The sequence below is a fragment of the Myxocyprinus asiaticus genome, chromosome 8 (genome assembly GCF_019703515.2).
Source record: "Myxocyprinus asiaticus isolate MX2 ecotype Aquarium Trade chromosome 8, UBuf_Myxa_2, whole genome shotgun sequence".
Taxonomy (NCBI): domain Eukaryota; kingdom Metazoa; phylum Chordata; class Actinopteri; order Cypriniformes; family Catostomidae; genus Myxocyprinus; species Myxocyprinus asiaticus.
Genome location: NC_059351.1, coordinates 19,307,501 through 19,335,184, shown reverse-complemented (window position 1 = coordinate 19,335,184; position 27,684 = coordinate 19,307,501). Strand labels below are relative to the sequence as shown.

The 27,684-nt window shown below is 36.2% G+C and overlaps 1 protein-coding gene across 5 annotated transcripts in view; it reads left to right on the top strand.

The window, feature by feature from the left end:
* The window catches only part of gart (phosphoribosylglycinamide formyltransferase), a 43,439-nt gene that overhangs the window by 15,469 nt on the left and 286 nt on the right, over positions 1 to 27,684 (top strand). For 4 of the 5 annotated variants that reach the window (XM_051705342.1, XM_051705343.1, XM_051705344.1 and 1 more), the window contains 16 exons: positions 420 to 545; positions 5,479 to 5,566; positions 6,431 to 6,516; positions 7,818 to 7,986; positions 10,227 to 10,461; positions 12,602 to 12,696; positions 15,824 to 15,933; positions 19,308 to 19,506; positions 20,151 to 20,402; positions 20,598 to 20,750; positions 21,606 to 21,809; positions 22,657 to 22,809; positions 22,917 to 23,047; positions 23,254 to 23,395; positions 25,768 to 25,883; positions 27,608 to 27,684. The exon at positions 27,608 to 27,684 is cut by the window's right edge and continues 286 nt beyond it. In XM_051705342.1, coding sequence (XP_051561302.1) covers positions 420 to 545; positions 5,479 to 5,566; positions 6,431 to 6,516; positions 7,818 to 7,986; positions 10,227 to 10,461; positions 12,602 to 12,696; positions 15,824 to 15,933; positions 19,308 to 19,506; positions 20,151 to 20,402; positions 20,598 to 20,750; positions 21,606 to 21,809; positions 22,657 to 22,809; positions 22,917 to 23,047; positions 23,254 to 23,395; positions 25,768 to 25,883; positions 27,608 to 27,684 — 2,336 coding nt within the window. The remainder of the gene's footprint in view (positions 1 to 419; positions 546 to 5,478; positions 5,567 to 6,430; positions 6,517 to 7,817; positions 7,987 to 10,226; positions 10,462 to 12,601; positions 12,697 to 15,823; positions 15,934 to 19,307; positions 19,507 to 20,150; positions 20,403 to 20,597; positions 20,751 to 21,605; positions 21,810 to 22,656; positions 22,810 to 22,916; positions 23,048 to 23,253; positions 23,396 to 25,767; positions 25,884 to 27,607) is intronic. The other variant, XR_007897975.1, reaches the window with a different exon arrangement.

Sequence of the window (27,684 nt, the reverse complement as noted above, 5' to 3'; positions counted from 1 at the left end):
ATATATTAGTATGATTTGAAAGACTTTTGTCCACCTGATCAAAGTCAGTGTCCCCTAGACCATCATGCAGGAAGTCATTTTGTTGTCATGTGATAAGAGATTCATAAAACAGGAAATTACATCACAGAGAGGACCCCTAGAACCTCATGACTAAATAATTTGACCATTTGTAGACATGTCGAGGTGAGTCAGGTTGTCAGTTCAATTGTCAACTTTTCATATTTATGATTCAAAAACTGTAGGTCATTTTTGTATTTTTATTTAATTTAAAAATATATATTTTTTTAATCTTAAACATTTCACTTGATGGTTATTCCACCATTTTTGGAGTCATTAAATCAAAACCTTTTTTGAAAACGTTTGTCATCTCAGGTGTCCTTATTTATACCTAAACGCTAACCATTTTCTCTCTGCTGCAGTGTTTGTGTTTCAGTGACGGCTTCACGGTCTCACCGATGCCTCCAGCACAAGATCACAAGCGTCTGATGAATGACGATCAGGGACCGAACACAGGCGGGATGGGAGCGTACTGCCCAACGCCACAGGTGCTTTAACAACACACCTGCTTCACCCTGAAAATACACAGTAAAGAGAGAGAGTTCGTGCAGAAATGTCATAATTTACTCCCCCCTCATGTTGTACCAAACTCGTATGACTTTCTTCAGTGGAACACAAAAGGAGATGTTTAGCTGAATGTTCATGATGCTCATTACCATACAATCAAAGGGAATTGGGACTGAGGTTATCAAGTGGCAAACATGAGAAAAAGCACCATTAAACAGGGTTCATACAGTCATGGAAATCCTGGAAAAGTCATGGAATTGAGAAATTGTGTTTTCCAGGCCTGGAAATGTAATTGAAAAACAAGTTAACACTGAATGTTTTGGAAGAGTAATGGAATTTTCTAACAAAATATTTTCAGCAGTATACTTATATTTTCAGCACTACTCGGAACCCGCATGGAGCAGCACTGTGCAAAATGCATTGCTGCGTAAACTGAGCAGTTTGTGAATAGGCAAATCGCTATGCAGTGGTGCACTTGGCACTTCATTAGCGCTAGAGAAAAGTAATTAGTACTTTTTTCATATTTATATTATTGTTTGAATATATTAAAGGAATAGTTCACCCAAAAATGAAAAATCTCTCATCATTTACTCAGCCTTATGCCATCCCAGATGTGCATGACTTTCTTTAATCTGCTGAATTTAAGTGAAGACTTTTGGATGAATTTCTCAGCTGTTTTGGTCCATACAATGAAAGTGGATGGGTGCCAAAATTGTGAATCTCCAAAAATCACATAAGTCATCATAAAAGTAATCCATAAGTCTCCAGTGGTTAAATCAATGTCTTCAAAAGCGATTATGATAGGTATGGTTGAGAAACAGATCACTTTGACATTCTTCTTGTTTTTGGTGATTCAAATTCTTTATTCATACCGACCCCTGCTATCCAGTGAAAAGAATTTCTAGCAAAAAATATGGGATTCCATATAGGCTGTATAAGCGGTGCCCAACAGTTCTTAAACTATTTTGGAGGCTACTGGGAGTTGCCTGGAAGAAGCAGTGCATACCCCTGGAATGGCGAAGGGCAGTGGCCATCTTTATATCCAAAAAACAGGAATCCACCAACATAAGTCAGTTTAGGAGTATTGCTCTACTGAATGTGGAGGGAAAGATTTTCTTTTCGATGGTATCTAGAAGGATGTCTGATAACTTCCTGAAGAATGGATACATAGACACAAGCTGCCGGAAGGCAGGCATACCAGGTTTTCCTTGATGTGTGGAGCATGCGTCAGTAATATGGGAGCAGATCCAGTCTGCCAAGAGAGACATGAAAGACCTCCATGTAATCTGGCTGGACCTGGCAAATGCCTATGGATCGGTTCCACACCAGCTCATCAGCTATGCACTGGAGTTTTTCCATGTACCAGAGTGTATTAAAAGCTTGGTTGATTGTTACTATGGGGACCTGAAAATATGTCATGCAACACAGAAGTACATAACTGAATGTTAGCAACTGGAAAAAGGGATTGCGATGGGATGTTCAGTCTCTCGCATCCTGTTCACCGCTGCATTCGAGATCATCCTAAGTAGTGCCAGACAGATGGCCCGAGGAATCCTTGCACAATCTGGGGTGAGATTTCCAGCACTGCGCAGCTATATGGATGATGTTTCAAGCATCCTCCAGACTGCTGCATGTACAAACAGACTCTTAAAAAGGACGGAAAAACTTTTGGCATGGGACAAGATAAAGATCAAGCCAGCAATGTCATGTAGCCTTTCTATTTGTAATGGGATTAGAAGCGTCCAGATATCGTTTGGGGTGGATGGTGAAAGAATCCCAGTGATGGCAGAGCAGCCCATTTGAAGTTTAGGGAGAGCACACAGCAGATCTGTCAGAAACACATGGCAGGGTTGGTTCTGAAGCTGCTGAAAGAGGGCTTGGATAAGATAGACAATTGTCATCTCCGCTAAAGATGTGTGAGATCACTACAGTGGCAAGGATGTACACCAAGGCCAAGTGGCTGGGATTGCCACAGACGTAGCATTGTTTCTAAGAAATGCCTTACATCTGCCAATAAAGCCCATCACCCTGGGTTATAAGCAAGAGAAAACTAGGCTGTTCTTAGAACTAAGGGAATCAAAAGACCAGTCAGTGAGGGCTTGTTAAAACCAGGTGCGAACAGGCTGCTCCTGGAAGGCAGAGGAGTTAGTAAACAAGGCGGTTTCAAGACTGAAGCAACAAGAGATCGTTGGAAGAACACAATCAGGAAGACCAGGCCTTGGATGGGGGGTGGCTTCCAAACTGTGGTCAGCAGCCTCTTTAAAAAAAAAAAAAAAAAAAAAAACAGAAGAAAGCGATGATAGTGACAGAAGTAACTAAGATGGAAGAGCAGTCAGCCAGCAGCAACAAGGGCACTGGACAGTATGGCAAAGTGCATCTAATAGAGTTTTAGGATGGGCTGACCTTTGGAAGATGCCCCAGGCCAGGCTAAGTTTTCTAATAAGATTCACCTATGACACTCTTCCAAGTCCTAGAAATTTGTCTCTGTGGTATGGTAAAGAGGAAAGTTGTCCCCTCTGCCTCGAGCAAATCTACAGCACATGTTGGCTGGGTGCAAGACCACCTTGGCACAAGACAGTACAGGTGGCGGCATGATCAGGTTATGCAAAAGCTGGCAGAGATCCTTGAGGTGTGTAGAATAAAGGCTAACAAAGGCCATCATGCTCCTCAGGAAGTACACTGAGTTTGTTAAAAAGGGGGGTGCCGCGCAAGGCACTGCACGGAGGGAGGAAAGGTCAATCCTGGCACATAAGTGATTGGTCTCATTTTTCAGTGAGGTTCAGTGGGGTCCATCCTAAGTCCAAAGTTCAGGCAGTGGCATATGAAGTATCCGATGTCTTAGAGTTGGAGTTTGCATCAGTTCATTCTCTGAAGTCAAAAGACTGAAGTGATGTCTGACTAGCACCGGCTGTATTTTGTCATCTTTACTCAGTGACACGTAGCAGTGGAGTCCGACACCAAGCAGGAACAGAGCTGGATCTGGTCTGCTCTGGTAACCTCGGGATATGGTTGAGACATGGAAACAAATAGAGTAATATTAGTGTAGATGCCATTCAATTTTATGCAGAGTTATAGATCATGATAGATATTTCTGGTTCTGGCAGACCTAACTAAAGCAGCCTAATTGCGAGTTGATGGATAAATTAGGTGTATGCCTGGCTAAATAGAGTCTTTAGTCTAGACTTAAACTGTTTGAGTGTGTCTGCATCCCGAACAGTGTTAGGGAGACCTTTCCATAGTTTAGGAGCCAAGTATGAAAAGGATCTACCTCCTTTGTGGATATCACTTCTGAAGATATGGATTACTTTTATGATGCCTTTGTGCTTTTTGGAGCACCAAAATTTTGGCACCCATTCACTTGCATTGTAAGGACCTACAGAGCTGAAATATTCTTCTAAAAATCATAATTTGTGTTCTGCAGAAGAAATAATGTCATACACATCTGGGATGGCATGAGGGTGTGTAAATGATGAGAATTTTCATTTTTGAGTGAACTATCCCTTTAAGGCTTTGAATGTTTATATGTAATAACTCACCATGTTAATTAAGCTTGTGGTGAGCACTGCAAGTAATCGGAGACCATTTCAGGAGGTGCTCGGAGTTGAATTAAGGTTAAATCCAGTAAACGGTTTACTGTACATGCATAGCCTATACCAGTATATTTTCCTCTTTGTTTGAATAGAAAAAAAAAAGTGGCCATTAAAAAGCAGACAGTGAGACATCCAAAAGATGAGAGGACAAGATGAGGCAAAAACAGTGTGCTCACAGCAAAAATTGTTAAAAAAAATAAAAAAATAAATACAACTTTTGTGAGTTATTACAAAGCAAATACTGCATCATTGTTTTAGTGGTATTGTATAAGGTGTATGTTTTGACTTTTATACAATGCTGAATTTTATTTTTCACTAATGAGTAGACACTAGGGCTGTCAGTCTTTTTTTATTTTTTTATTTTTTTATTAATTACATGATATGCAGAGTAATTAATTCAATTAACCGCAATTGATTGCATATATAAATATTTGCTGAGAAAGCCCTACAGTTAGCAGTAATTCAGTAATAGCAATAATCTATAATGATCAAATAATTATAATTGATTGTGCTATTTAAATAATGATAGAAATAATCTATATTATAAAAATAATAATCCAAATAATTAAAATGCATTACATTAGTGTGACAGACAAGTAAAGCTATGATAAGACAAAAAGTGGCTTTAGAAGGTAATATATTTTTTCCATATTATTGAACAATCCTATCATTGGCCTACAGTCCACAGCAATCCATTTTGCAACTGAATTAGTCAATCTGTTAGAGATATATTAATTATAAGGGCTTTTCTAAGGATGCATCAATGTACATATGGGTCAGGTGAACGCTTTAAGAGTGCTTTGGTTGCATTGCATCATAAGCACAGCTTTAGAAATATACCTTATCACAGTCCGGAGACATGATTAATTGCATTAATTTGTTAAATGCATTATTTTTATATACAATTAATTGCACTGAATTAACACATTAAATCAACAGCCGTAGTAGAAATATTTGAAAACGCTGCAAAAGAGTTTCATAAAGTCCTGGAAAAGTAATGGAAATTTAAAAAGTCAAAATCTATATGAACCCTGATAAAAGTATCATAAAAGTAGTCTATTCAATTTTTATGCTGTTGTAAACATTTTCTGAAATCATATGAAACTGCCTGACATCTTTTTTTTTCATGGAAAGAAGCAACTTGGATGTGGCATGGGTGAGTTAATTATGACAGGATTTGAACTAATCCTTAATAAACAGAGCACTGTTTTCAAAAATCAAAATTGCAGAGTATACTGTATGCCCTGATATCCTACAGTGATGACCGAGTGACAGTTGAAGTGTTACTTATGTAGTAAAGTGTGAATTATTTGTCCATTTAAAGGTTTGTAATGAAATGTTGGAAGATATCAAGAAATTGGTTCTTCAGAAGACCGTGGATGGAATGAGAGAGGAGGGAACACCGTATGTGGGTGAGTTTTTCACTTCAGGCAAATTATTCCTGTATCAAGTCACTTTGAATAAAGCTTCTCAGTTATTTTTTTTTTTTTTACCGTCTCTTGCTGTTTTCATTTTATCATTAACATAAATTGTTAAGAGAACATAAAGAGAGAGATCAAAGATTATTTAAAACTGTTTTATTTTACTTTTTTTTTTTCTTAAACTTTGACAACTTCAACAACTTTAACTTTGACAACTTTTTTTTTTTTTTTTTTACTTAACCACTAACTTTTTCTAACAACTTTTTACATTTTTAACTTTAAAAACAAATTTTTGTTAAACAAATTTTTGTTAAACAAGTTAGTTTTTATATTACATTTGTAAGTTGTTAAAGTAAAGAAATTTCAAGTTATTAAAGTTAACTTTAATCTTTTTTTAACTTTACATGACTATTTTACATAATGTGAAGGTGTTTTGCACTGATGTCAGACTTATAATTCATTGGTTATGAAGGTCTTTTGGTTTGCATCCAAAAAGATTTTTTCCCAAATTAAAAAAAAATCAAATGAGAGAGTACTGTTCATTTTTAAGGTATTATAGGAAGAAAGTACTATATGGTTATGTAGTAATTTTTTATGTTGACTCTTTTGCATGATATTGCTAGCATGATATAATAGTAATCATAGTGTAATGATTTTGGTCACACCACAACACTAACTTGCGTATCAACTAATACTGGTTATCTTTTATCATAGTTGACATTTATGAGTATAAAGAAAAAGCAAAGATGTTTTGAACCTAAAAACAAATTGGAAACATCCAGAAATCTTGTGTCCATTATGGTCCCTCACACCTCCGCGCTGTGACATCACTTCCTCCCTGTCCTCCTCTCTCAGGTGTGTTGTATGCAGGGCTCATGTTGACTAAACAGGGACCAAAAGTCCTGGAGTTCAACTGTCGGTTTGGTGACCCTGAGTGTCAGGTAAGAGGGTTCAGGGGTTAAAACGCTCTTGCACACATCTAGAGCTTACAGCGCACAAACAAATGTGTTTTTATTATTATTATTGATTATTAATATACTTTAGCTGTTGGCACAATTTTTAGCTCTGAGCAACATCAGTCAAACTCATGGGTTGAATGAGTTTGATTTTTTGTTGGCATGTTTAGACTCCAGGCAATATCACACACATGACAAGATTGTGAAATATGTTGTTATCAGAAACCAGATGCAGGACAGGTTGTCAGTTATTCATTTAATCTTTGTCATGATTATAATTTGACATGGTTAATACATTGTGGTACCATATGTGAAATTTAAGATTTAAATATTTTGTAAAACTGTATCTGCCTGGCAACACTTTATCAACACAATTGACAAATGATTCTCCAGGTCACATTTCACCCCAAAATCAAAGTGAAGAAATGTAAACATGTAGAGTGGTGGTAGCATAGTGGGTTAAAGCACATAACTGGTAATCAGGTTGCCGGTTCGATCCCCACAGGCACCACCATTGTGTCCTTGAGCAAGACACTTAACTCCAGGTTGCTCCGGGGGGATTGTTCCTATAGTAAGTCGCTTTGGATAAAAGCGTCTGCCAAATACATAACTGTAAATGTAAAAATATTTTGCATAAAGCAAATGGAGCCTGTTTTATGTTCATTGTGACATTATTGTCATGATAATTTCCCTCCAGTTTCACATTACTGTAATGGGGAAAAAGGGATATATTATTTGAATTGATTTATTTTTTTATATTATTTAGAATTTTAATTCTCATTACATTTTGATTAATACAATAATGAAAATAATTGCATTTAGACAAATACAACCCATGATGTATAAATAAATTACAGTTTAAATAGTATAATTTTTTTTTATAATAATGAGATTACTTTTGCATTTTTATATTGAGAATTGGGGTGGGGGGGTGCTTTTATTATAATAAAAATTTCACAATGCAAACAATCTTAATGGTCCCAAAAATAAGCTGCATTTTCTTTTATGCAAAATTTTTCTTATTTTTTCTTGACATTTTTGTTTTGTGAATTCTAATTTTCGGTTGAAATTGGACCTGGACATGTTCTTGAAAGGTTTTGTGAGATTCACCTAAAAATCAGTAACCTCAATTTCAATAATATATATATAATTTTTTTCCTCCATACAGCCCTGATATGGCACTTTAGAACATTACTGAATGTATTTTTAGTGTGACTTATGCAGTGTTCATCTGTAGTTGATGTTTGTAGGTGGTTCAGTTTTTAATATGACTGTTTGCCTTTCAGGTTCTGATGCCGTTGTTGAAGTCGGATCTGTATGAGGTGTTGAAGAGCACTCTGCAGTGTACACTTTGCTCTAATCCAGTGGAGTGGCTACAGGATGCTGCTGCCGTCACTGTCGTCATGGCCAGTGGAGGATATCCTGGATCATATAAGAAAGGCCTGGACATCACCGGTATGATAAAAAAATAAAAATAATGTCAAATAAAAACAAATCTTGTAATTTAAAGGGATAGTTCACCCAAAAATGAAAATTCTCATGATTTACTCACCTTCATGCCATCTCAGATGTGTATGACTTTCTTCTGCAGAACACAAACAAAAATTTTTAGAAGAATGTTTCAGTGAATTGGTGCTAAAATTTTTACACTCAAAAGCACATAAAGGCAGCAAAAAAATAATCCATATGACAAGTGTTTTAATCCATATCTTCAGAAGTGGGGTAGGTGTGGGTGTGAAACAGATAAAAAATTTTTTTTTTTTTTTTTTGCCCAGTAGGGTGGTGGTATACATGAAAAATGTGAATCACTAAAAACAAAAGACGAAAGTGAAAGATAAAGTGGAGACTGACTGAGCAGGGAGGAGAATTTCTTGCATAAAGGACTTAAATATTGATCTGTTTCTCACCCACGCCTATCATATCGCTTCTGAAGACATTGATTTAACCACTGGAGTCATATGAATTACTTTTATGCTGAATTTGTGGAGTTTCAAAATTTTGGCACCCATTCACTTGCATTGTATGGACCAAAAGAGCTGAGAAATTCTTCTAAAAATCTTTGAGTTCAGCAGATGAAAAAGTCATACACATCTGGGATGGCATGAGGGTGAGTAAATGATGAGAGAATTTTCATTTGTGTGATCTATCCCTTTGAACAAAAACAGAAAAAAAACAAACAAAAAAAAAACCATATAATTTCACTGTTAATAGACTAATTGTTCAAAAAAAAAAAAGTTTTCTTAAACTCCATGAATGAGCTCATTTAGCAATTTATTTGTCAAATAAAAATTGGTGCTGTCAGTAGATTAAAAATGTTAATCTCAGATTTTAAAAGTGCTGTAATTTGATGCTATATACACCAATCAGCCACAACATTAAAACCACCTGCCTAATATTGTGTACAGTTGAAGTCAGAAGTTTACATACGCTTAGGCTGAAGTAATTAACTCATTTTTTTAACCATTCTACAGATCTAATATTAGCTGTAGTTTTGGCAAGTCGTTTAGGACATGCACTGCTGCCACACAATTGGCTGATTAGATAATCGCATGGATGATTGTTGGTGCTAGATAGGCTGGTATGAGTATTTCTGTAACTGCTGATCTCCTGGGATTTTCATGCATATCAGTCTCTAGAATTTATTCCGAATTGTGCCAAAAACAAAAAAACATCCAGTGAGCGGCAGTTCTGTGGACAGAAGTGCCTTGTTGATGAGAGAAGTCAACAGAGAATGGACAGTCTGGTTCGAACTGACAAAGTCTATGGTAACTCGGATAACCGCTCTGTACAATTGTGGTGAGAAGAATATCATCCCAGAATGCTATTCTGATATGCGTGTTGGTGCTGTTTTGGCGGCACAAGGGGGACCTACACAATATTAGGCAGGTGGTTTTAATGTTGTGGCTGGTGGTATACTTATTTCCTGTCAAAATGCATTTATTTGCTTTGGAAAGAACAACACAATAGAACAAAACAATATGTAACAAAAATGTTTTTAACATTTTCAAACTCCACAGTACAAACACAGAAATTCACTAAAATAGCACAAATTCAAGTAACATTATATTTACCAAAGTCTAAGTGGGATGTTGACTGATTGAAAGAATTAGTATTCATTGCAATGTGCATTAAATCTCTTAAACCCTCAATATTTGTTGTCATCAGGCTGTCTTTTCACTTTTAGTGCTGGCACTGCCGGTGGAAATATAATTCATACGAATTGTCTGATAATCATTAGCTGACGCTTCAGAAGCTCGGTGGCAATGGGTACAAAGTTAAAATTATTTTTAAATTGAGCGGAGCGTCAACAGACCCTCCACGGGAGAACAAGCTGTGCAGCTGGCTTGTAAGAATTGACATGTTTATGTGGTAAAATGCTGGCTTAACTTTTTTGTCAAGTCCCATCAGCGTTTGTTTTAGAAGAGGTCCTTACTCTGGCACGGACTCACTATTGTGTGTTTGTTTGTACGGTGTATACGAATATAATGTCCCCGCTGGACACATCGATAGGGTTCCGCCCTCTAACCAGTGTTCAGAACTCTCACGGAGCTGAAAAAAAATGTCAATCTAATGTCAAATCGGTAAATGCCTCAATTGCGATTAACAGAAAATTAACACGTTATACATTTTTAAATTAATCGCATGTGTTAACGCTGACAGCACTAATAAAAATCAGTTGTTTGTTGTATTATCAGGTTTGTCTCAGGTATCAGAGATTGGCATCCAGGTGTTTCATGCTGGCACTGCCCTGAAGGAAGGGGGCGGAGTTATTACTAACGGTGGGCGTGTTTTGACGGTCACCGCAGTTCGGCCCAGCCTTGAGAACGCGTTACACTGCGCTAATGAAGGTGTGGCTTCGATCAGCTTCCCTGGTGCCGTTTACCGCAGTGACATCGGCCACCGCGCCATTACTTACCTCACTCGCACCAGGTGTGTGTTTAGAGAACGTTCATTTCACAACTATCGAAATAAATACTACCACTAACAGCAGTAAATATTTATGGTGTAAGCAAAGTACATCTCTACCAAAATAAAATATAAAGATCTTATATAGTTTTTATTCCAATGTTGTTGTAAGACCTGATTTAAAAAAAAAAAAAAAAAAAAAAAAAAATTTTTATTTTTTTTTATGTATCTTTTTGCTTTAAACTACTTTGATCTCACCATGAAAATACAGGTGCATCTCAATAAATTAGAATGTCATGGAAAAGTTCATTTATTTCAGTAATTCAACACAAATTGTGAAACTCGTGTATTAAATAAATTCAGTGCACACAGACTGAAGTAGTTTAAGTCTTTGGTTCTTTTAATTGTGATGATTTTGCTCACATTTAACAAAAACCCACCAATTCACTATCTCAAAAAATAAGAATACATCATAAGACCAATAAAAAAAACATTTTTAGTGAATTGTTGGCCTTCTGGAAAGTATGTTCATTTACTGTATATGTACTCAATACTTGGTAGGGGCTCCTTTTGCTTTAATTACTGCCTCAATTTGGCGTGGCATGGAGGTGATCAGTTTGTGGCACTGCTGAGGTGGTATGGAAGCCCAGGTTTCTTTGACAGTGGCCTTCAGCTCATCTGCATTTTTTGGTCTCTTGTTTCTCATTTTCCTCTTGACAATATCCCATAGATTCTCTATGGGGTTCAGGTCTGGTGAGTTTGCTGGCCAGTCAAGCACACCAACACCATGGTCATTTAACCAACTTTTGGTGCTTTTGGCAGTGTGGGCAGGTGCCAAATCCTGCTGGAAAATGAAATCAGCATCTTTAAAAAGCTGGTCAGCAGAAGGAAGCATGAAGTGCTCCAAAATTTCTTGGTAAACGGGTGCAGTGACTTTGGTTTTCAAAAAACACAATGGACCAACACCAGCAGATGACATTGCACCCCAAATCATCACAGACTGTGGAAATTTAACACTGGACTTCAAGCAACTTGGGCTATGAGCTTCTCCACCCTTCCTCCAGACTCTAGGACCTTGGTTTCCAAATGAAATACAAAACTTGCTCTCATCTGAAAAGAGGACTTTGGACCACTGGGCAACAGTCCAGTTTTTCTTCTCCTTAGCCCAGGTAAGACGCCTCTGATGTTGTCTGTGGTTCAGGAGTGGCTTAACAAGAGGAATACGACAACTGTAGCCAAATTTCTTGACACGTCTGTGTGTGGTTGATGCCTTGACCCCAGCCTCAGTCCATTCCTTGTGAAGTTCACCCAAAATCTTGAATCGATTTTGCTTGACAATCCTCATAAGGCTGCGGTTCTCTCGGTTGGTTGTGCATCTTTTTCTTCCACACTTTTTCCTTCCACTCAACTTTCTGTTTACATGCTTGGATACAGCACTCTGTGAACAGCCAGCTTCTTTGGCAATGAATGTTTGTGACTTACCCTCCTTGTGAAGGGTGTCAATGATTGTCTTCTGGACAACTGTCAGATCAGCAGTCTTCCCCATGATTGTGTAGCCTAGTGAACCAAACTGAGAGACCATTTTGAAGGCTCAGGAAACCTTTGCAGGTGTTTTGAGTTGATTAGCTGATTGGCATGTCACCATATTCTAATTTTTTGAGATAGTGAATTGGTGGGTTTTTGTTAAATGTGAGCCAAAATCATCACAATTAAAAGAACCAAAGACTTAAACTACTTCAGTCTGTGTGCATTGAATTTATTTAATACACGAGTTTCACAATTTGAGTTGAATTACTGAAATAAATGAACTTTTCCACGACATTCTAATTTATTGAGATGCACCTGTAGTCTTTGATTTGATATGCCATTTGAAATGTAATAATAAATAAACTGAATTGTGATGTCAGGCATTTTAAAAAAGCAAGTAGAAAAAGTTGTCATGGTTGAACCCCCAAACATCTGGTGTATCTTAAAATACGAGGACTCTAAGATAAACAAAGACATCACAACTGTGGTAAGCACTGCATCCTCTCAGAGACATCCGAAGCAAATGAGCAAAACAGATTATGAAAAACAAGGACTGATGTGTACTTCATAAAGTGCTGTTATCAGTGTGACATTCTGACGGTTGTCTCTGTGTCTCATCATTGTGTTTGTCCATCAGAGGACTGACGTATAAAGACAGTGGTGTGGACATCGCCGCTGGAAACAGACTGGTGGACATGATCAAACCGCTGGCGAAGGCCACATCACGAGCAGGTACCCACACACAACACACAATTATTTCTTAATTATTTTATAATGATATGAGCAGACTTTGTTGTATGCAGTACAGCCCAAATCACTGTATGAGTAATTGTATTTCACAGAAATGGTGTGTATATATATATATATATATGATATACAGTTTTTATTTTGCTTGAAATTCAACCAAAACACAGCAATTTGTAGCGTGTAGCATAACCATGTAGTAATCAGTCGAGTGAATTAAAGGAATATTCCAGGTTCAACACAAGTTAAGCTCAATCTAAAATTTATTTAGACTCATCCCTCCTTTAAAAAAAAAGCAAAGATCTGGGTTCCAGTGAGGCACTTACAATGGAAGTGAATGTGGTCAATCTGTAAACATTGAAATACTTTTTTAAAGGTATAGCCACAAGACATAAACAATGTGTGTTAACATGATTTTAGTGTGATTTAAAATCACTTACTAAACTTTTCTGTGTAAAGTTAATTCAATTTTACATCTTCGTTGCCATGACGATGTAATGTCAACAGACCCTAACATGACTGTACAGCTTAAATACATGAGTTTTAACAATTAGTGCAAGTGCTTTTATACAGTTTTAAGCTTCACATTTCTGCCTTTTAATCCCTCCCAAAATTGGTCCCATTCACTTCCATTGTACTCACTTTAACTTCGATTTTCTTTTTTTAAGAGAAGGAGGTATGAGTTGAAATGAATTTTTGTGGTAATCAACATTATGCCACAAATGCTGTCGATTGAGCTTAACTTGTTGAACCCGGAACATTCCTTTTAAATTCTTTACAAATGAAAAGTACTTATTAATATATTTTATGTTGCTATTGAAATTGTTTCTGGATTCAAACTAAAAGATCAGATTATTCATAACAAATACAGTGGTGGCCAAAAATTTTGGCACCCTTGGTAAATAAGAGCAAAGAAGTCTGTGAAAAATGTCTTTTATTGTTTGTCCTTTTGATCTTTCATTCAAAATATTCACAAAAATATATCCTCTAATGGATATCAGACAATTGCAAACACATTTATCAAAAAACAGATATTTTTCTCAAATATATGTGTGGCACAATTATTGGCACCCTTTTATTTAATACTTTGTGCAACCTCCCTTTGCCAAGATAACTGCTATTCTTTATTCTTGGGTCTTACCCATTGTGATAGATGACTAAGGGAATTTGACTTATGTGTTACTTCATATTTATACCCCTCTGAATCAGGAAGTCAAGGCTGAACAATTTCATGTTCCTACTCGCCCAGGTGTACTAAAAAATGTGAAATATGAATGGGAATTTACTTAAGATATATTTTTTTGATAAATGTGTTTGCAATTGTTTGATGTCCTTTAGAGGATATATTTTTGTGAATATTTTGAATTAAAGATCAAAAGGATAAACAAAGACACATTTTTCACAGCCTTGTTTGCTTATATTTACCAAGGGTGCCAATATTTTTGGCCACCACTGTAAATGTCAAGTTTGACATCAGTGCAAAAATCGCTTCACATTAAAGCCACATATAATACATTGTAAATTCAAATTGTTATAAAGATTAAATCGAGGCAAAATATCCCTGTCACTTGTGATTTAACAGCTTTCTGTTTTCATGGTTTAAGGTGAGTGTTGAAAACATTTCTCTCGAATTTATTTTATCCTTTATTTTTGATTGGTGGTGGTTTTGTCTTTCTCACTCTCAGAAACATTTGAAAAGTTGTTTGGATCTAATTAATGTGCAGTTTCTGTGCCACACACGGCACCTAACGGTTTTCCATTCAGGATTTCTAAATACACTCCTACAGCCACACAAAAAAAAAAAAAAAAAAAAAACAGAAATTACTATTATATATTTTACTTTATATTTGCAGAAAAACACACAAATGAAGCCCATTTTAAGACCATGTATTTTGATGCCATTTTTATGACAAATAATTAAGAGAATGGGGCCTCATTTTCATTAACGTATTAATGTTTCTTTTTTTTTTACTTTTTGGTCACTAACTGACTCTAAAGAACAGAAACGATATTAAAAGACACATAATTTAATGAAAGTGTTGTTTGTATCTTTTGTGTGGTTTTAATTAAGCACTTTTCATCAAAACAAGTTTTTCCAGGTATTCCAGTATTCCAAATTTCTAAAAGCTTAATTCAAGAAATCGAAGGACCATGTGTGAATCTTGTAAAGGTTGTAGAAAAAAGCAACCGAGATTTTGATGTTTGTTTTGTCATTTTATTTATGATCACATGGACAGAATTTTTTTTTTTTTTCTTTTGAATTTCGAAATATAGAATTTTGGCTCGATAGGGTCCGTTATACAGTACTGTGCAAATGTCTTAGGCACATAAGATGTTTCACATAATCATTTGTCTTAAGATGGTTATTTATATCTTCAGCTTTAGTGTGTCAATAGGAAATATAAATGTTAGACTCCCAAACATTTCTTTTGCTAATAGAAAAGATTAGAATAGAAGAACAGGGAGCCCTGCAACAGATGTCATGGCCCCCACAAAGCCCCCCACTGAACATCGAATCAGTCTGAGATTACATAAAGTGACAGAAGCAATTGAGACAGCCTAAATAGATAGAAGAAATGTGGCGAATTCTCCAAGAATCTTGGAACATCCTATCTGCCAACAACCAAGAAAAACTGTGTCCAGGTGTACCTAGGAGAATTGGTGCTGTTTTAAATGCAGAGGTGGTCACACCGAATATTGATTTAGGTTTTTTTTTGTTTACTGGACTTTGTATGACATTAAGTGATAAATGAAAACTAATGTCATTTTTGAAGACATCCTCACTATGCAACATTTTTCACAAGTGCCTAAAACTTTTGCACAGGTGTGTGTGTGTGTGTGTGTGTGTGTGTGTGTATAATATATATCTCTTTGACATAATGCAAAAAACAAAATACAAAAAAAAAAAAAAAATCATTCTTTTCATTCCAGTCTGTCATTGTTATACCATTTGAAGGTTTGTACAGTTCATACTCAGAACAACAGTATGCTATTATCAGCATTAGATATTTATTAGATCATAAAACTGTCAACTATCTGAGTTCTTGCAGGTGCCAATGAGAAGATCAAGTGCTATATCGGACTTCTTCATCTGTCATTTTCATCTCTTGTTCAGGGTGTAACGCAGAGCTCGGCGGGTTTGCGGGACTCTTTGACCTGAAAGCAGCTGGTTATATTGACCCCATCCTGGTGTCTGGAACGGATGGAGTAGGCACTAAACTCAAGGTAGTATTAAAGGAATAGTTCACCATGCCAAAATAAAAAAAAAGAAAATTTTGTACGTGTTTCTTTTTTTTCTTTTTTTTGAGCTTGACAGTCGTGGTCACTATGAATTGCTGTGTTATTGAGAATAGCATTGAACATTCTTCAAAATTTCTCCTTTTGAATTCCACATGTAAACTAACAGCATAGAAGTTTCCAACAGTGGCTGGGTTTCCATTCGAAATGTTTCACATTTAAGCACATTTCTAAAAATTTGAAAAAGAAAATACGAATTGTTGCACGTTTCCATCCACTACGTAATGTGCATTATCATGAGGGAGCCACCTCGTCATGATGGAGCAGCTGAGTGACCTCTCCCTGTTTTGGGGACAGTTTTATTTGCAAGATTGGAGCAAGTATCTAATTGAATTAAATGCTTTCACGAGACACCGCAGAATAAGTGTAATATCTAATATAATGTGGGCTGAAATAGCTGCGATGCCCACACACCGCCAGTCTCTGCATACCTGGGAGCACCCGCTCTCAAAACTGTTCTGGTGGATTGTGAGGACCCACTTTATTGACCAGCTGTGGGTTAAACACTTCCGAATGACAAATGCTATGTTTAAAGAATTGTGTGCTAAGGTCGGACCTTTTGATGGGCTAGTCACATCAAGCTATCTGCGAATAAACTGTTTCCATCACCTTAATGCGCATTTTAAATGATGCAAAACTCCTCCTAGCGCATTAAATTAAGCAAATTTAGAAAGTTTATTCACATATCAAGCGTTTTTATTCAGGATTTCTTGTGCGCAATTTCAAAACGTGCATACCAATAGTTGGATGGAAACCCACCTATTGGCATGAGTAAATAATTAAAAATTTGATTTTTGGTGGACTATTACTTACCTGTGCACTATGCCCAGTGTGTAATAAGTTAATGCTTAAAATGTAAATGTTCCTGTATACATATAGTCATATGTGTTACCATTTGAAAGCTTAGAATCTGAAATTTTCCCAGAACTGCACCACTTTTGTTACCTAAAATAACAAGACCTGAAAACCTCCATATACTAAAGCCATGATATGGCAGGCTGTCTGTGTTAGTTTACATTTGAACTTTTTTTTTTAGAGTAGGAGTTTGAATTAAGGAGCATTCTGTTGGCCTGTTTATACATCCTGTGAATGCAAGTCTATAATATGTAATGTATACTTACAATTTGTATACTGACACCCTGTCTACACCGGGCGCGACAGTCGACACGACGCAATGGCTTGTGTCATAACACGCGTAAAAGTTAACAGTTTTAGCAACTGGCCTGAATCTTTCACACTGGCCCTGGGCCATCGGACAGTCCTTATTGTCGAGCCCTGAAAAGCATAGAATCCATTACTGCTTTCAAATATTACACACTTAGTAAATAACCCAACTTCACTTGACCTTTGGACTAGTTTGTTCATGATCAGAATTTCTGAGATCTACAGTGCTTATAAAAAGTATTCACCACCCGGATGTTTATATATTTAAAAAATATTGAATCATAGTGAACTTCATTTGGCTTTTTTTGACACTGATCCACAAAAAGACTTGTATCGTATCAAAGTTAAAACACCATTCTACCAATTAGTCTAAATGTATAAATATTAAACTCAAAGCAGCAATTACAGCCTTTAGCCTATGTGGATAGGTCTCTATTAACTTGGCACATCTGGACACTGCAGTTTTTCCCCATTCTTCTTTGCAAAACTGCTCAAGCTCTGTCAGGTTGCATGGGGATTGTGAGTGCACAGCCTTTTTCAAGTCCATCCACAGATTTTTAAATGGGTTGAGGTCTGGTCTCAGCCACTCCAGGACATTAACACTGTTTTGAAACCATTCTTGTGTAGCTTTGGCTGTATGCTTGGGATCTCTGTCTTGCTGGAAAACAGATCTTCTCCCAAATCTCAGTTCTTTTGCTGACTTCATCAGATGTTCCTCCAGGATTTCCTGGTATTTTGCAGTGTTCATTTTACCCTCTACCTTTACAAGCCTTCCAGGGTCTGCTGCAGAGGAGCATCCCCACAGCATGATGCCTCCACCACCATGCTTCACAGTGGGGGTGGTGTATCTTTGATTATGTGCGTTGTTTGGTTTACACCATACATAGCATCTGGTTTGATGGCCAAAAAGCTCAATTTTGGTCTCATCAGACATAGAATCTTCCTCCAGATGACTTCAGATTCTCCCACATGCCTTCTGGCAAATTATAGCTGAGATTTCATGTTTTTGTTTTTGTTTTTGTTTTAATAGTGGCTTTCTCATTGCCACTCTCCCATAAAGCTGTGACTGAGGAAAAACCCTGGCAACAGTTGTTGTATGCACAGTCCCTCCCATCTCAGCCACTGAAGCTTGTAAGTCCTTCAGAGGAGTCATAAGTCTCTTGGTGGCCTCCCTCACTAGTCCCCTTCTAGTCTTCCTTCTCAGTTTGAGGACGGCCTGCTTTAGGCAGACTTACTGCTATATACCATACTTGTTCCATTTCTTAATTATTGACATCACAGTACTTCAGGGACTTTGACATTTTCTTGTATCCATCCACTGATTTGTTATTTATTCAATAACCTTTTCATGGATTTGCTTGGAGTGTTCTTTTGTCTTCATGGTATTGTTGTTCTCAAGATACTGACTCACCAGAAAGTGGATCTTCTAGAGACAGGTGTATTGATCCTAAAATCACTTGAAACACCTTGACTGTGCACAGGTGATCTCCATTTAATTAACTGAGTGAATTTAACAAAACCAGTTGGTTGCATAGTGATGATAGGTGAGTTGCATTAAAGGGGGTAAATACTTATGTAATCAGTTATTTTGTTAAATATTTGTTCTAAATTTAGACTAATTGGTAGAAATGTGTTTTTGCTTTGATATGATATGAAAGTCTTTATTTATTTATTTATTTTGTTTATCAGTGTAAAAAAAAAAAAAAGCCAAATTACGTTTACTATAATTCAGTATTTAAAATAAAATATAAAAACATACTTTTATAGGCACTGTAAATGTGAGATATTTGAGTTATGAATTGGATTACAGCTAATTACACCTCCTGAAAAATACAAAACAAAATATCTGCTGTTTAAAAATATACATTTGTAAAATATACAGCAAAAAATGTCACATGTATAGAATTTAAATTAACTAATTTCAGTTAGAAATACATTTGTCATTGGTCTAGTTCCATTTAAATCACAGTCTCTAAAAGACATCATATTCATCATAAGATTGTAAGGTGGCAGCCAAAATATGCAGCAGAGCATTTTTTTTTTTTTTTTTTTTTTTTTTAACATATTGTACTAATTTGCTGCATTAATTACTTTGGAATATCATGAATTAATCATTTCTTGTGTGTCTTTGGCTCCAGATTGCTCAGGCGTGTAACATTCACAGTTCGTTGGGTCAGGATCTAGTGGCCATGTGTGTGAATGATGTTCTAGCTCAGGGTGCAGAACCGCTCTTCTTCCTCGACTACTACTCCTGTGGACGTCTGGACGTTGGGGTCGCGTCTGCTGTCATTGGTGGGATAGCAGAAGCTTGTCAAATGGCTGGATGTGCTTTATTAGGTGAGATATACTTAATAGTTTTTTCTTGGCATGCTTGGTGACAATGATTTCTTCAAGTTAGAAATTTGCGGCGATATAATTTTAAGCAACATCATGAATATCACAATTTTAATGCACTTCTAATTTGGTAATTGAGAAGTTTCTTAAAGAATGTGTCATTCACAATCCTTTGTTTTGCAACTTGGAAGATGAGAGCATTAAAAAAAGAGAAAAATAAATAGTGTCTCTAAATGAAACTTGAGTAGCAAACACTGGAGTTTATTAATAACAAGAATAATATTTCATTTAATCGATTCCGCACATTCAGTGATTTGTGTTCGCACTCCAGGTCTGTGTGGCATTTTTAATAAATTTAAATGTTTTGTAAAAATGCATGAATGACGAGACTGATTTTCAATTTGGTACGTGAACATTTTGCTGACAAAAATGTGTGTGCATTTCATGTGAATAGTTTTGGGGTGAAATTGTTGGCATTGGTGCTTCACTTTCTCGTTACTTGTGATTAGAGTTTCAGACTTACCACAAGGATCCCATTCATATAGTTCAAATGAGGGTTGTAGTTGAACATTTTTTCTATGTAAATCTGTGTCTCACAAGTGAAAGTGTTTTTTTGTGTGTGTGTGTGTGTGTGTTTGTTTATTGAGGTGGTGAAACGGCAGAGATGCCGGGTGTGTACGGTCCTGGTGAGTATGATCTGGCAGGGTTCTGTGTGGGGGCCGTGGAGCGAGGAGCCGTTCTGCCCCGACTAAAGGACATCATGGAGGGAGATCTGCTCATTGGTGTTGCCTCATCTGGAGTTCACAGTAACGGCTTCAGTCTGGTGAGGAAAGTTCTAGAACGGACCGGATTGCAGTACAGCTCACCTGCTTCGTTCGGACAACCAGGACAGAATATCGGTACGTCAGTGTGAGGAAAAAGTTTGAAATCTTGATGCACCAACTACTTATACATGCCCCTCTAAAATGTACATTGAAATTAAAAAAATAAAATAAAATGACCATGTCCATGTTGACATATTTCCTAGCTCTTTTGATTCAATTAGATTTTTGAAGTTATTGTTCCCGCCTTCACTCTTGTATTGTTGTTTAAAGGTGCGGTTCTCCTCACACCAACAAAGATCTACAGTCGTCTGCTTCAGCCAATCCTACGCAGCGGAGCAGTCAAGGCCTATGCCCACATCACGGGCGGTGGACTACTGGAGAATATTCCTCGAGTTCTCCCAGCAGAACTGGCTGTGGATCTGGGTTAGCAACAAAACCTGTATACCCAGCTATACATTTGACAAATCACGGTCTTTAAGTTCTTGCCTTTTAATGACTGATACATTACAGTACATACATTTTCTTAAATTTTTCTACTTATGTTATGCATCTTAATGTGGGTTTTTTATTGGCTGATGCCAATATTGATATCTAGATAGTAGGGTGGCCGATATAATGCTGATATATATATACACGCATACTGTATTTGTGCACTACCCACTGACAAGACTGTTAGTTGACTTTGAGACTGACACAAACTACCACTTAACCGACCAGTCTGATAGTTATTGGCCAATGCTTAATAATCTGCCAATTTATCAGTCTGTACAATATATCTGTCTATTTTGGGGGTTTTTTAATCCCTTTTCCATAATCATAAACATTTGAAAAGTCATGAAAATGTATTGGCCAAACTGTGTTTAATAAAAAATGAAAATAGAAAGTGGCCAAAAATATTGGCCTATTAATTTGCTGTCACTCGTTTTTATAAATTATTATCCCATAATCACAAACAACTGAAAGTCATGGAAATTGTTTGGTCAAAAGCTGTTGTATTTCCCATTATAATGCAGTGAAGACAGTTAAGTAAAAAAAAAAAACAAAAAAAAAAAACGGCCAAATATTTTCCGATTTTAAAATCGCGCTTATTTCGAAAAATGTGTATTCTATAATTACAAACAACTGAAAAAATCATGGAAATCCATTCCTTATTATAATGCAGTGTATACATCTTAATTGACTAGAATGTGAGCGGTCTGTATTTGCTGTATCATATCGCACTACCTGCTCGCACTGTAGGCACGTCTTGTTGATAAGCATTGATGATTTGTGTTTCAGACGCGTCACTTTGGCGTATTCCTTCTGTGTTCTCGTGGCTTCAGCGTGAGGGGTGTCTTTCAGTGGAGGAAATGAGCCGCACGTTTAACTGCGGTCTTGGGGCCGTTCTGGTGGTCAGTAAGCAGGATGCTCAGAGGGTTTTGAGGCTGCTACAGGCACATGAGGAAGCGTGGATTGTCGGATCAATCGCTCACAAACAACCTGGTGAGTTGCGGACACACTTAATTCAGTTATACTTTATAAATATGAAAGAGTGTGTGAATCTGATGAAAACATGGCAAGCTCATATTTAACTTAATGATTTTTGCAAAAAGAAAATGAAGAACAGTTTCATGACCCCAAATTCTCGTTACTGTAATGCGAAAAAAAAACAAAAAGAGATACAGAAGTATTTTTTACATCATGGTAGTATTTGTTTCACCTGTGTGTAATGATTGAATCTATTTATTCTGCTCTCCATTGTGAGGAAATTGTACCTTGACAAAGGCTTGTTGCCGAAACGTTGGTAATAAAATAAACTTGTAAGAGTGTGCAGTTATATATTTTTCTTTTGAAAGTATTTGTTGTACTGCCTTTATTCTGATTTGAGTAAAAACTATTGTATTATAGATTTATTTTTTTTAAACGAATACGGTAAAAATCACTCTTGACAGTTTGTTTGTACTGTAAATGTCTTTATGCATTATATTTCTGCACATTTACATTAATAACAATTTGGGGAAATATGCTTAATTGACATTTTTTGCATTATTGTTTTCCTAAAATAGCTATGTCTTTATACATAATATATGGAAAAAAAAATAGTGTATTTAAAATATAGGCGATAATATATAAAGTATAATTTCGTATTTGTTTTCTTTTCACCTACAACATTTCTTTGTGAGATTCACCGCAGCTTTGATTTGTCATCAGCAGTACATTTACATTCATGTTCTTGGCCAATTAATTTGGACTAAACTTGTAATGAATGAAAGATATACATTATGCTTTCAACATTAGTGTGCATATGTATTTGTGTTCCATGCGTATTTATTTGTCTCTATGTGTAAAGGAGCGGAGGCTGTAGTCATTAGAAACCTGGAGGCGAGTTTAAAGGAGAGTCCCGGGTGTTCACCCGACACCAGCGCCCTGCAGAACGGAGCAGCTCATGGGGAAAACTCCACACGCAAGAGGACCAAAGTAGCTGTGCTCATCTCTGGAAATGGTGTGTGTGCCTGCGCGTGCGCGTTTATAAACCAAATTCTACAGTCATATGAGACTTGATTGAAATAATTGCATCATCTTCAATACTGATTGTTTTGTGTCTGACAGGAACTAACCTACAAGCTCTGATAGATCAGGCAAAGAAACCCTCAAGCTCTGCTGAGATTGTGGTGGTCATATCAAACAGACCGGGTGTACAGGGACTGAAAAGAGCTTCCATGGCTGGCATTCAGACACGGGTTTGTCTGCAAACTATTCACGCAGTCAAACACTTTTTTTGAAAACTGTAAAGCATATTACACCGTCCTTGGAAGGCAATGCACATCAAGCATTAAATGATAACATCAATGTTAATTTGAGTTGTTCTGTGGCAAAAATTTATAATTAGAGTTAATGAGTTTTAAAATCATGTGAGTGATGTGAATCGAGTTCTTTTGTGGATCAGGTTGTGGATCATAAGCTGTACGGCAGCAGAGCTGAGTTTGACGGCACTATAGATAAAGTTCTGGAGGAGTTTGGGGTGGAACTCGTGTGTCTGGCTGGATTCATGAGAATCCTCACGGGACCCTTTGTCAGGAAATGGAACGGTGAGTATAAACGCTTACAGCAGATTCCCAGCAAACATGATGTTACTTCCTGGGGGATGATGTCATATTAGAAAAGACTAACAGGATGGACTGTTATTCTGAGGCTACATAAAAAAAACCCTATGAATTGATTACCAGTTAAAACAATATTCACAAGAAAACATGTTTGGTTTTAAATATTCCAGTTAGAGAAAGAAAAAAAAATAGGAATATTTCTTTATAAATTAAATACACATTTTAAGATTTTATTATTTTTAGTAATTAATAATAGAGGTAGATATATCAGTTTTACCAATTAATAGGAGCTGATAGTTGCTTTTTGGAACTATCGGTTATCTGCAGGTATCTATGCTGATAGTTGCCGGTGTATGTGTGGGGGTTTTTTTGCTTGTTTGTTGGAGGATTCTACAGTATAACAGCGGCATCTAGAGGTGACAAAAATCACTGACACCTTGTGGGGATTTGCTGTATCTAAATCTGTCATCATTGACGCTAGACCCTTTCACACATACAGCCTTTTCCAGAAAATGTAATGCATTATACGGGTTAGAGGTCATGTGTGAACACCACCCTTTCGAAAATACTGGTAAATTTTGCTCTGACAATTTCCCTTAATGAAAAGTTGTATCATTACCTATAAATTTCCATAATGATGGTATGTGTGAATAGCTCATGTACATTTACCAGTAAAGGCAACCTAACAATTTTCCTGTAATTTACGTGGTTGTATATGTGAAAGGGGCTAATATTTAATCCATATTTTTTATCCTCACTTCAATGTATATTTTTATATTTTGATTAGATAATCACTTATTTTAAATTGAAGTGAGAGCATGCAAAATGAGACTATGTAAATGTGTCCTATCAGCACATACATCATGTCTCCAACTTCATATCTGAATAATAATAAACCTTATTCCTCATTAAACCTCATCTGGTGAAATATATATATATATATAAAGAACCTTCATCTGGTTGCCAGGTTTGTTTATTATTATGCATCAAATCGTCATTTTTAAAAAAAAAAAATATTGGAATTTTAGTTGCACAATAAACTGCATCAGGGATTTTATTCATTTTGGACTCTTATAGCCTTAATGTCTGTGCCCATCATAGTAAGGAAAGACTAAGAACTGTTTTAATATTCTATAAATCGATTTTAAAAACCATCAGCCGATTAATCAGTTATCTGCCTTTTCCACCACTTTAGTTATTGTATCGGCAAAATACACTATCAGTCAACATCTTGTTAATGCACCTGGGTATATGGCAAAATAACATCTGCTCAATAAGAGTAAAAGTTTTTTTAGTAAAAGTCAACCCTTTGTTCACTTAATTGTGATATTACGATACCTAATCTCGATCTTTAAAACTTTTTAGTTTTACTGTTTTTAGTCTGTTTATTTTATCTCTGTGCAGCACTTTTGGTCTACTTTTGTGGTTTTGAAAGTGCTTTATAATGAAAGTTGAGTTGAGTAGTTGGCTTGATATTAAAGTTTCCAACATTTTCCCAAAACAATTTGCTTTTATTGTCATTGCCACGAACACATTTTTCCCACCACACACAACTATATAAAGCCCCTTTTTTTTCCTTTTAAATGGCTTTTTTCAAAAGCTTTAAAAATGTAAAATAGTAATAAAAAAACCTTGTGATTTACGACTAGTCTTTAGAAAGCATAATGAAACCATTATAAATTAAGTAAATGTGTTTTGTTAAACCTAGATAATACACTGTCTGGCCAAAAAAGATGACGGAGAGTCAAATTACTCTGTAAAGTCTTCTCCAGCACATCCCAAAAACTTTCAATGAGGTTAAGGTCAGGACTCTGTGGTGGCCAATTCATGTGTGAAAATGATTCCTCATGCTCCCTTACCACTCTTTCACAATTTGAGCCCGATGAGTCTTGGCATTGTCGTCCTGAAATATACCTGTGCGGTCAGGGAAGAAAAAATCCAGTGATGGGATAACCTGGTCATTTAGTACATTCAGGTAGTCAGCTGACTTCATTTTATTGCCACTCAAGATTTCTGAGCCTAGACCTGACCTATTGAAGCAACCCCAGATCATAACCCTGCCTTAAATCCAAACGGCAACTTTATTTCTTTTTGGCCAGGCAGTGTATATTAACATGTTTACTTTGACAGTCCTAAAAATACTTTTGGTAAAATCTTTTTATTTTATTTTTTTCTCAAATATTCTGTGCACCCTCTTACGGCCCACTGGGTGTCCCTGGACCCCAGTTTAAAAACCCCTGTATTAAGACATGTGTGGACATGAAAATGTAGTGCATTGTAGAAATGACCCATGTAATGTGGTATGTAGCCTCAGGTTTTATTGTTGTTTTTGTTTACGTTTGTCTTGTGTTTGACAGGAAAGATGTTGAATATACACCCATCACTGCTGCCGTCATTTAAAGGCGTAAATGCTCAGAAGCAGGCGCTGCAGGCTGGGGTTCGAGTTACTGGCTGCACTGTGCACTTCGTGGCGGTAAGAGAGTACATTATTTATGAAATCTTATGTATTTAGACTTTTAGTGGCATAAAGTCTGGTCTAATTCTGGACAAAGTGTAGCAATGGCAAAATAGTCTCCATGGTAACACTTTACAAAACTTTTGTAATCGTAAACATAAGTTGACTACATTAGTTAATATGCACTAACAATGCAGTATTTTATGCAACTGTTAATCTTGGTTCATGTCAATTTCAACATATACATTTTTTAAATGAAATTTTACATGCATTTTTTGATGCATTATGAACTAACAGTAGTATTTTTATAGATTATCATTAACTAAGATTAATAAATGCTGTTAAAAATATTGTTAATTCATAATACCTAATGCATTTAGAAGAGTAGAAGCTTCTTGTATAGTGTTACAGACACCAAAGAAAGTTGTACTTTTGGAAGGATGGTAAATTTGACCGAAGTAAAATGGCAAGTCTCACACTGTTTTAACACGCAATATGATTATACTTCCCTGTTTTAGTACCATTTTAAGATATATTTTTTATTTTTTTTTGCATTGTTATTTTCAAGACAAGCATTAATTTTTCACGTTACAGTAATGAGAAATGTGCTTAAAGGAATATTCCAGGTTTGATACAAGTTAAGCTCAATGAACAGCATTTGTGGCATGATGTTGATTACCACAAAAATTATTTTTGACTTGCCCCTCCTCCTAATCAAAAAAAAAAAAATCGAGGTGACAGTGAGGCACTTACAATGGAAGAGAATGGGGCCAATCTGTAAACGTTAAAATACTCGCTGTTTCAAAAGTATATCCAAAAGACTTATGTTAACATGATTTGTGTGATAGTAAGTGATGTTAACCTTTTCTGTATAACGTTGTGTGCCATGATGATGTAATGTCAACAAACCCTAAAACGACTGTATAAATTACAATTAAGATAACTTTACAGCTCAAATAATATGAGTTTTAACAATTAATGTAAGTGCTTTTATAAAATTATAAGCTTTTAAAACCTCAAAATTGGCCCCATTCACTTCAATTGCTGTAACCTCTATTTTTGCTTTTGTTTCAAAGAAAAGGACTTAAGAGTCAATTTTTGTGGTAATCAATATAATGCCACAAATACTGTACATTGAGCTTAACTTCTATTGAACCTGGAATATTCCTTTAGTTGTCATAAAAATAATCTCTTAATGGTGCTTAAAAATAGACTTCATTTTCTTAACATGACAAATATACTTTCTTTTGATTCTGGGTGAAACATGAACCAAACATGTTCTTGAGTAGTACAGATTATTTAATGGACATAACTGTCTATAACACTACTTGGCAGTATCTGTTGGTCTGTCTAAAGAGAAGACTTTCATATAATGTATTCATGTTAGAGGTAGACCGATTAATTGGTGCCGATATTTGGAACTATCATTATCAGTAAAAATCTATGGCAATAGTTGCAGAGTTTTCTTTTTTTTTTTTCATAATTTCAAAATAAGAGTACCTGGTGTGTTTTGGGCTTGTAAGTCCCACGTTTTGCACAAAATCTAAAATTTTGTTCATTTAGGACTCTGTGCCCGTTGTAGTAAGGAAATAATTTTTAATCAATTTTAAAAACTATCGGCCGATTAATCGGTTATCGGCCAAATCCACAATCGGTTGACCTCTATTCATGATCCAAAGTTAGTAGTTTGTGTGTAAATACTGTTGTGGTCTGGTTTTCTAAAGCATGCTCTGAATCAACAGGAGGAAGTGGACGCTGGAGCCATTGTTGTACAGGAGGCGGTTCCTATCCTGGTGAATGACACCGAAGACAGCCTATC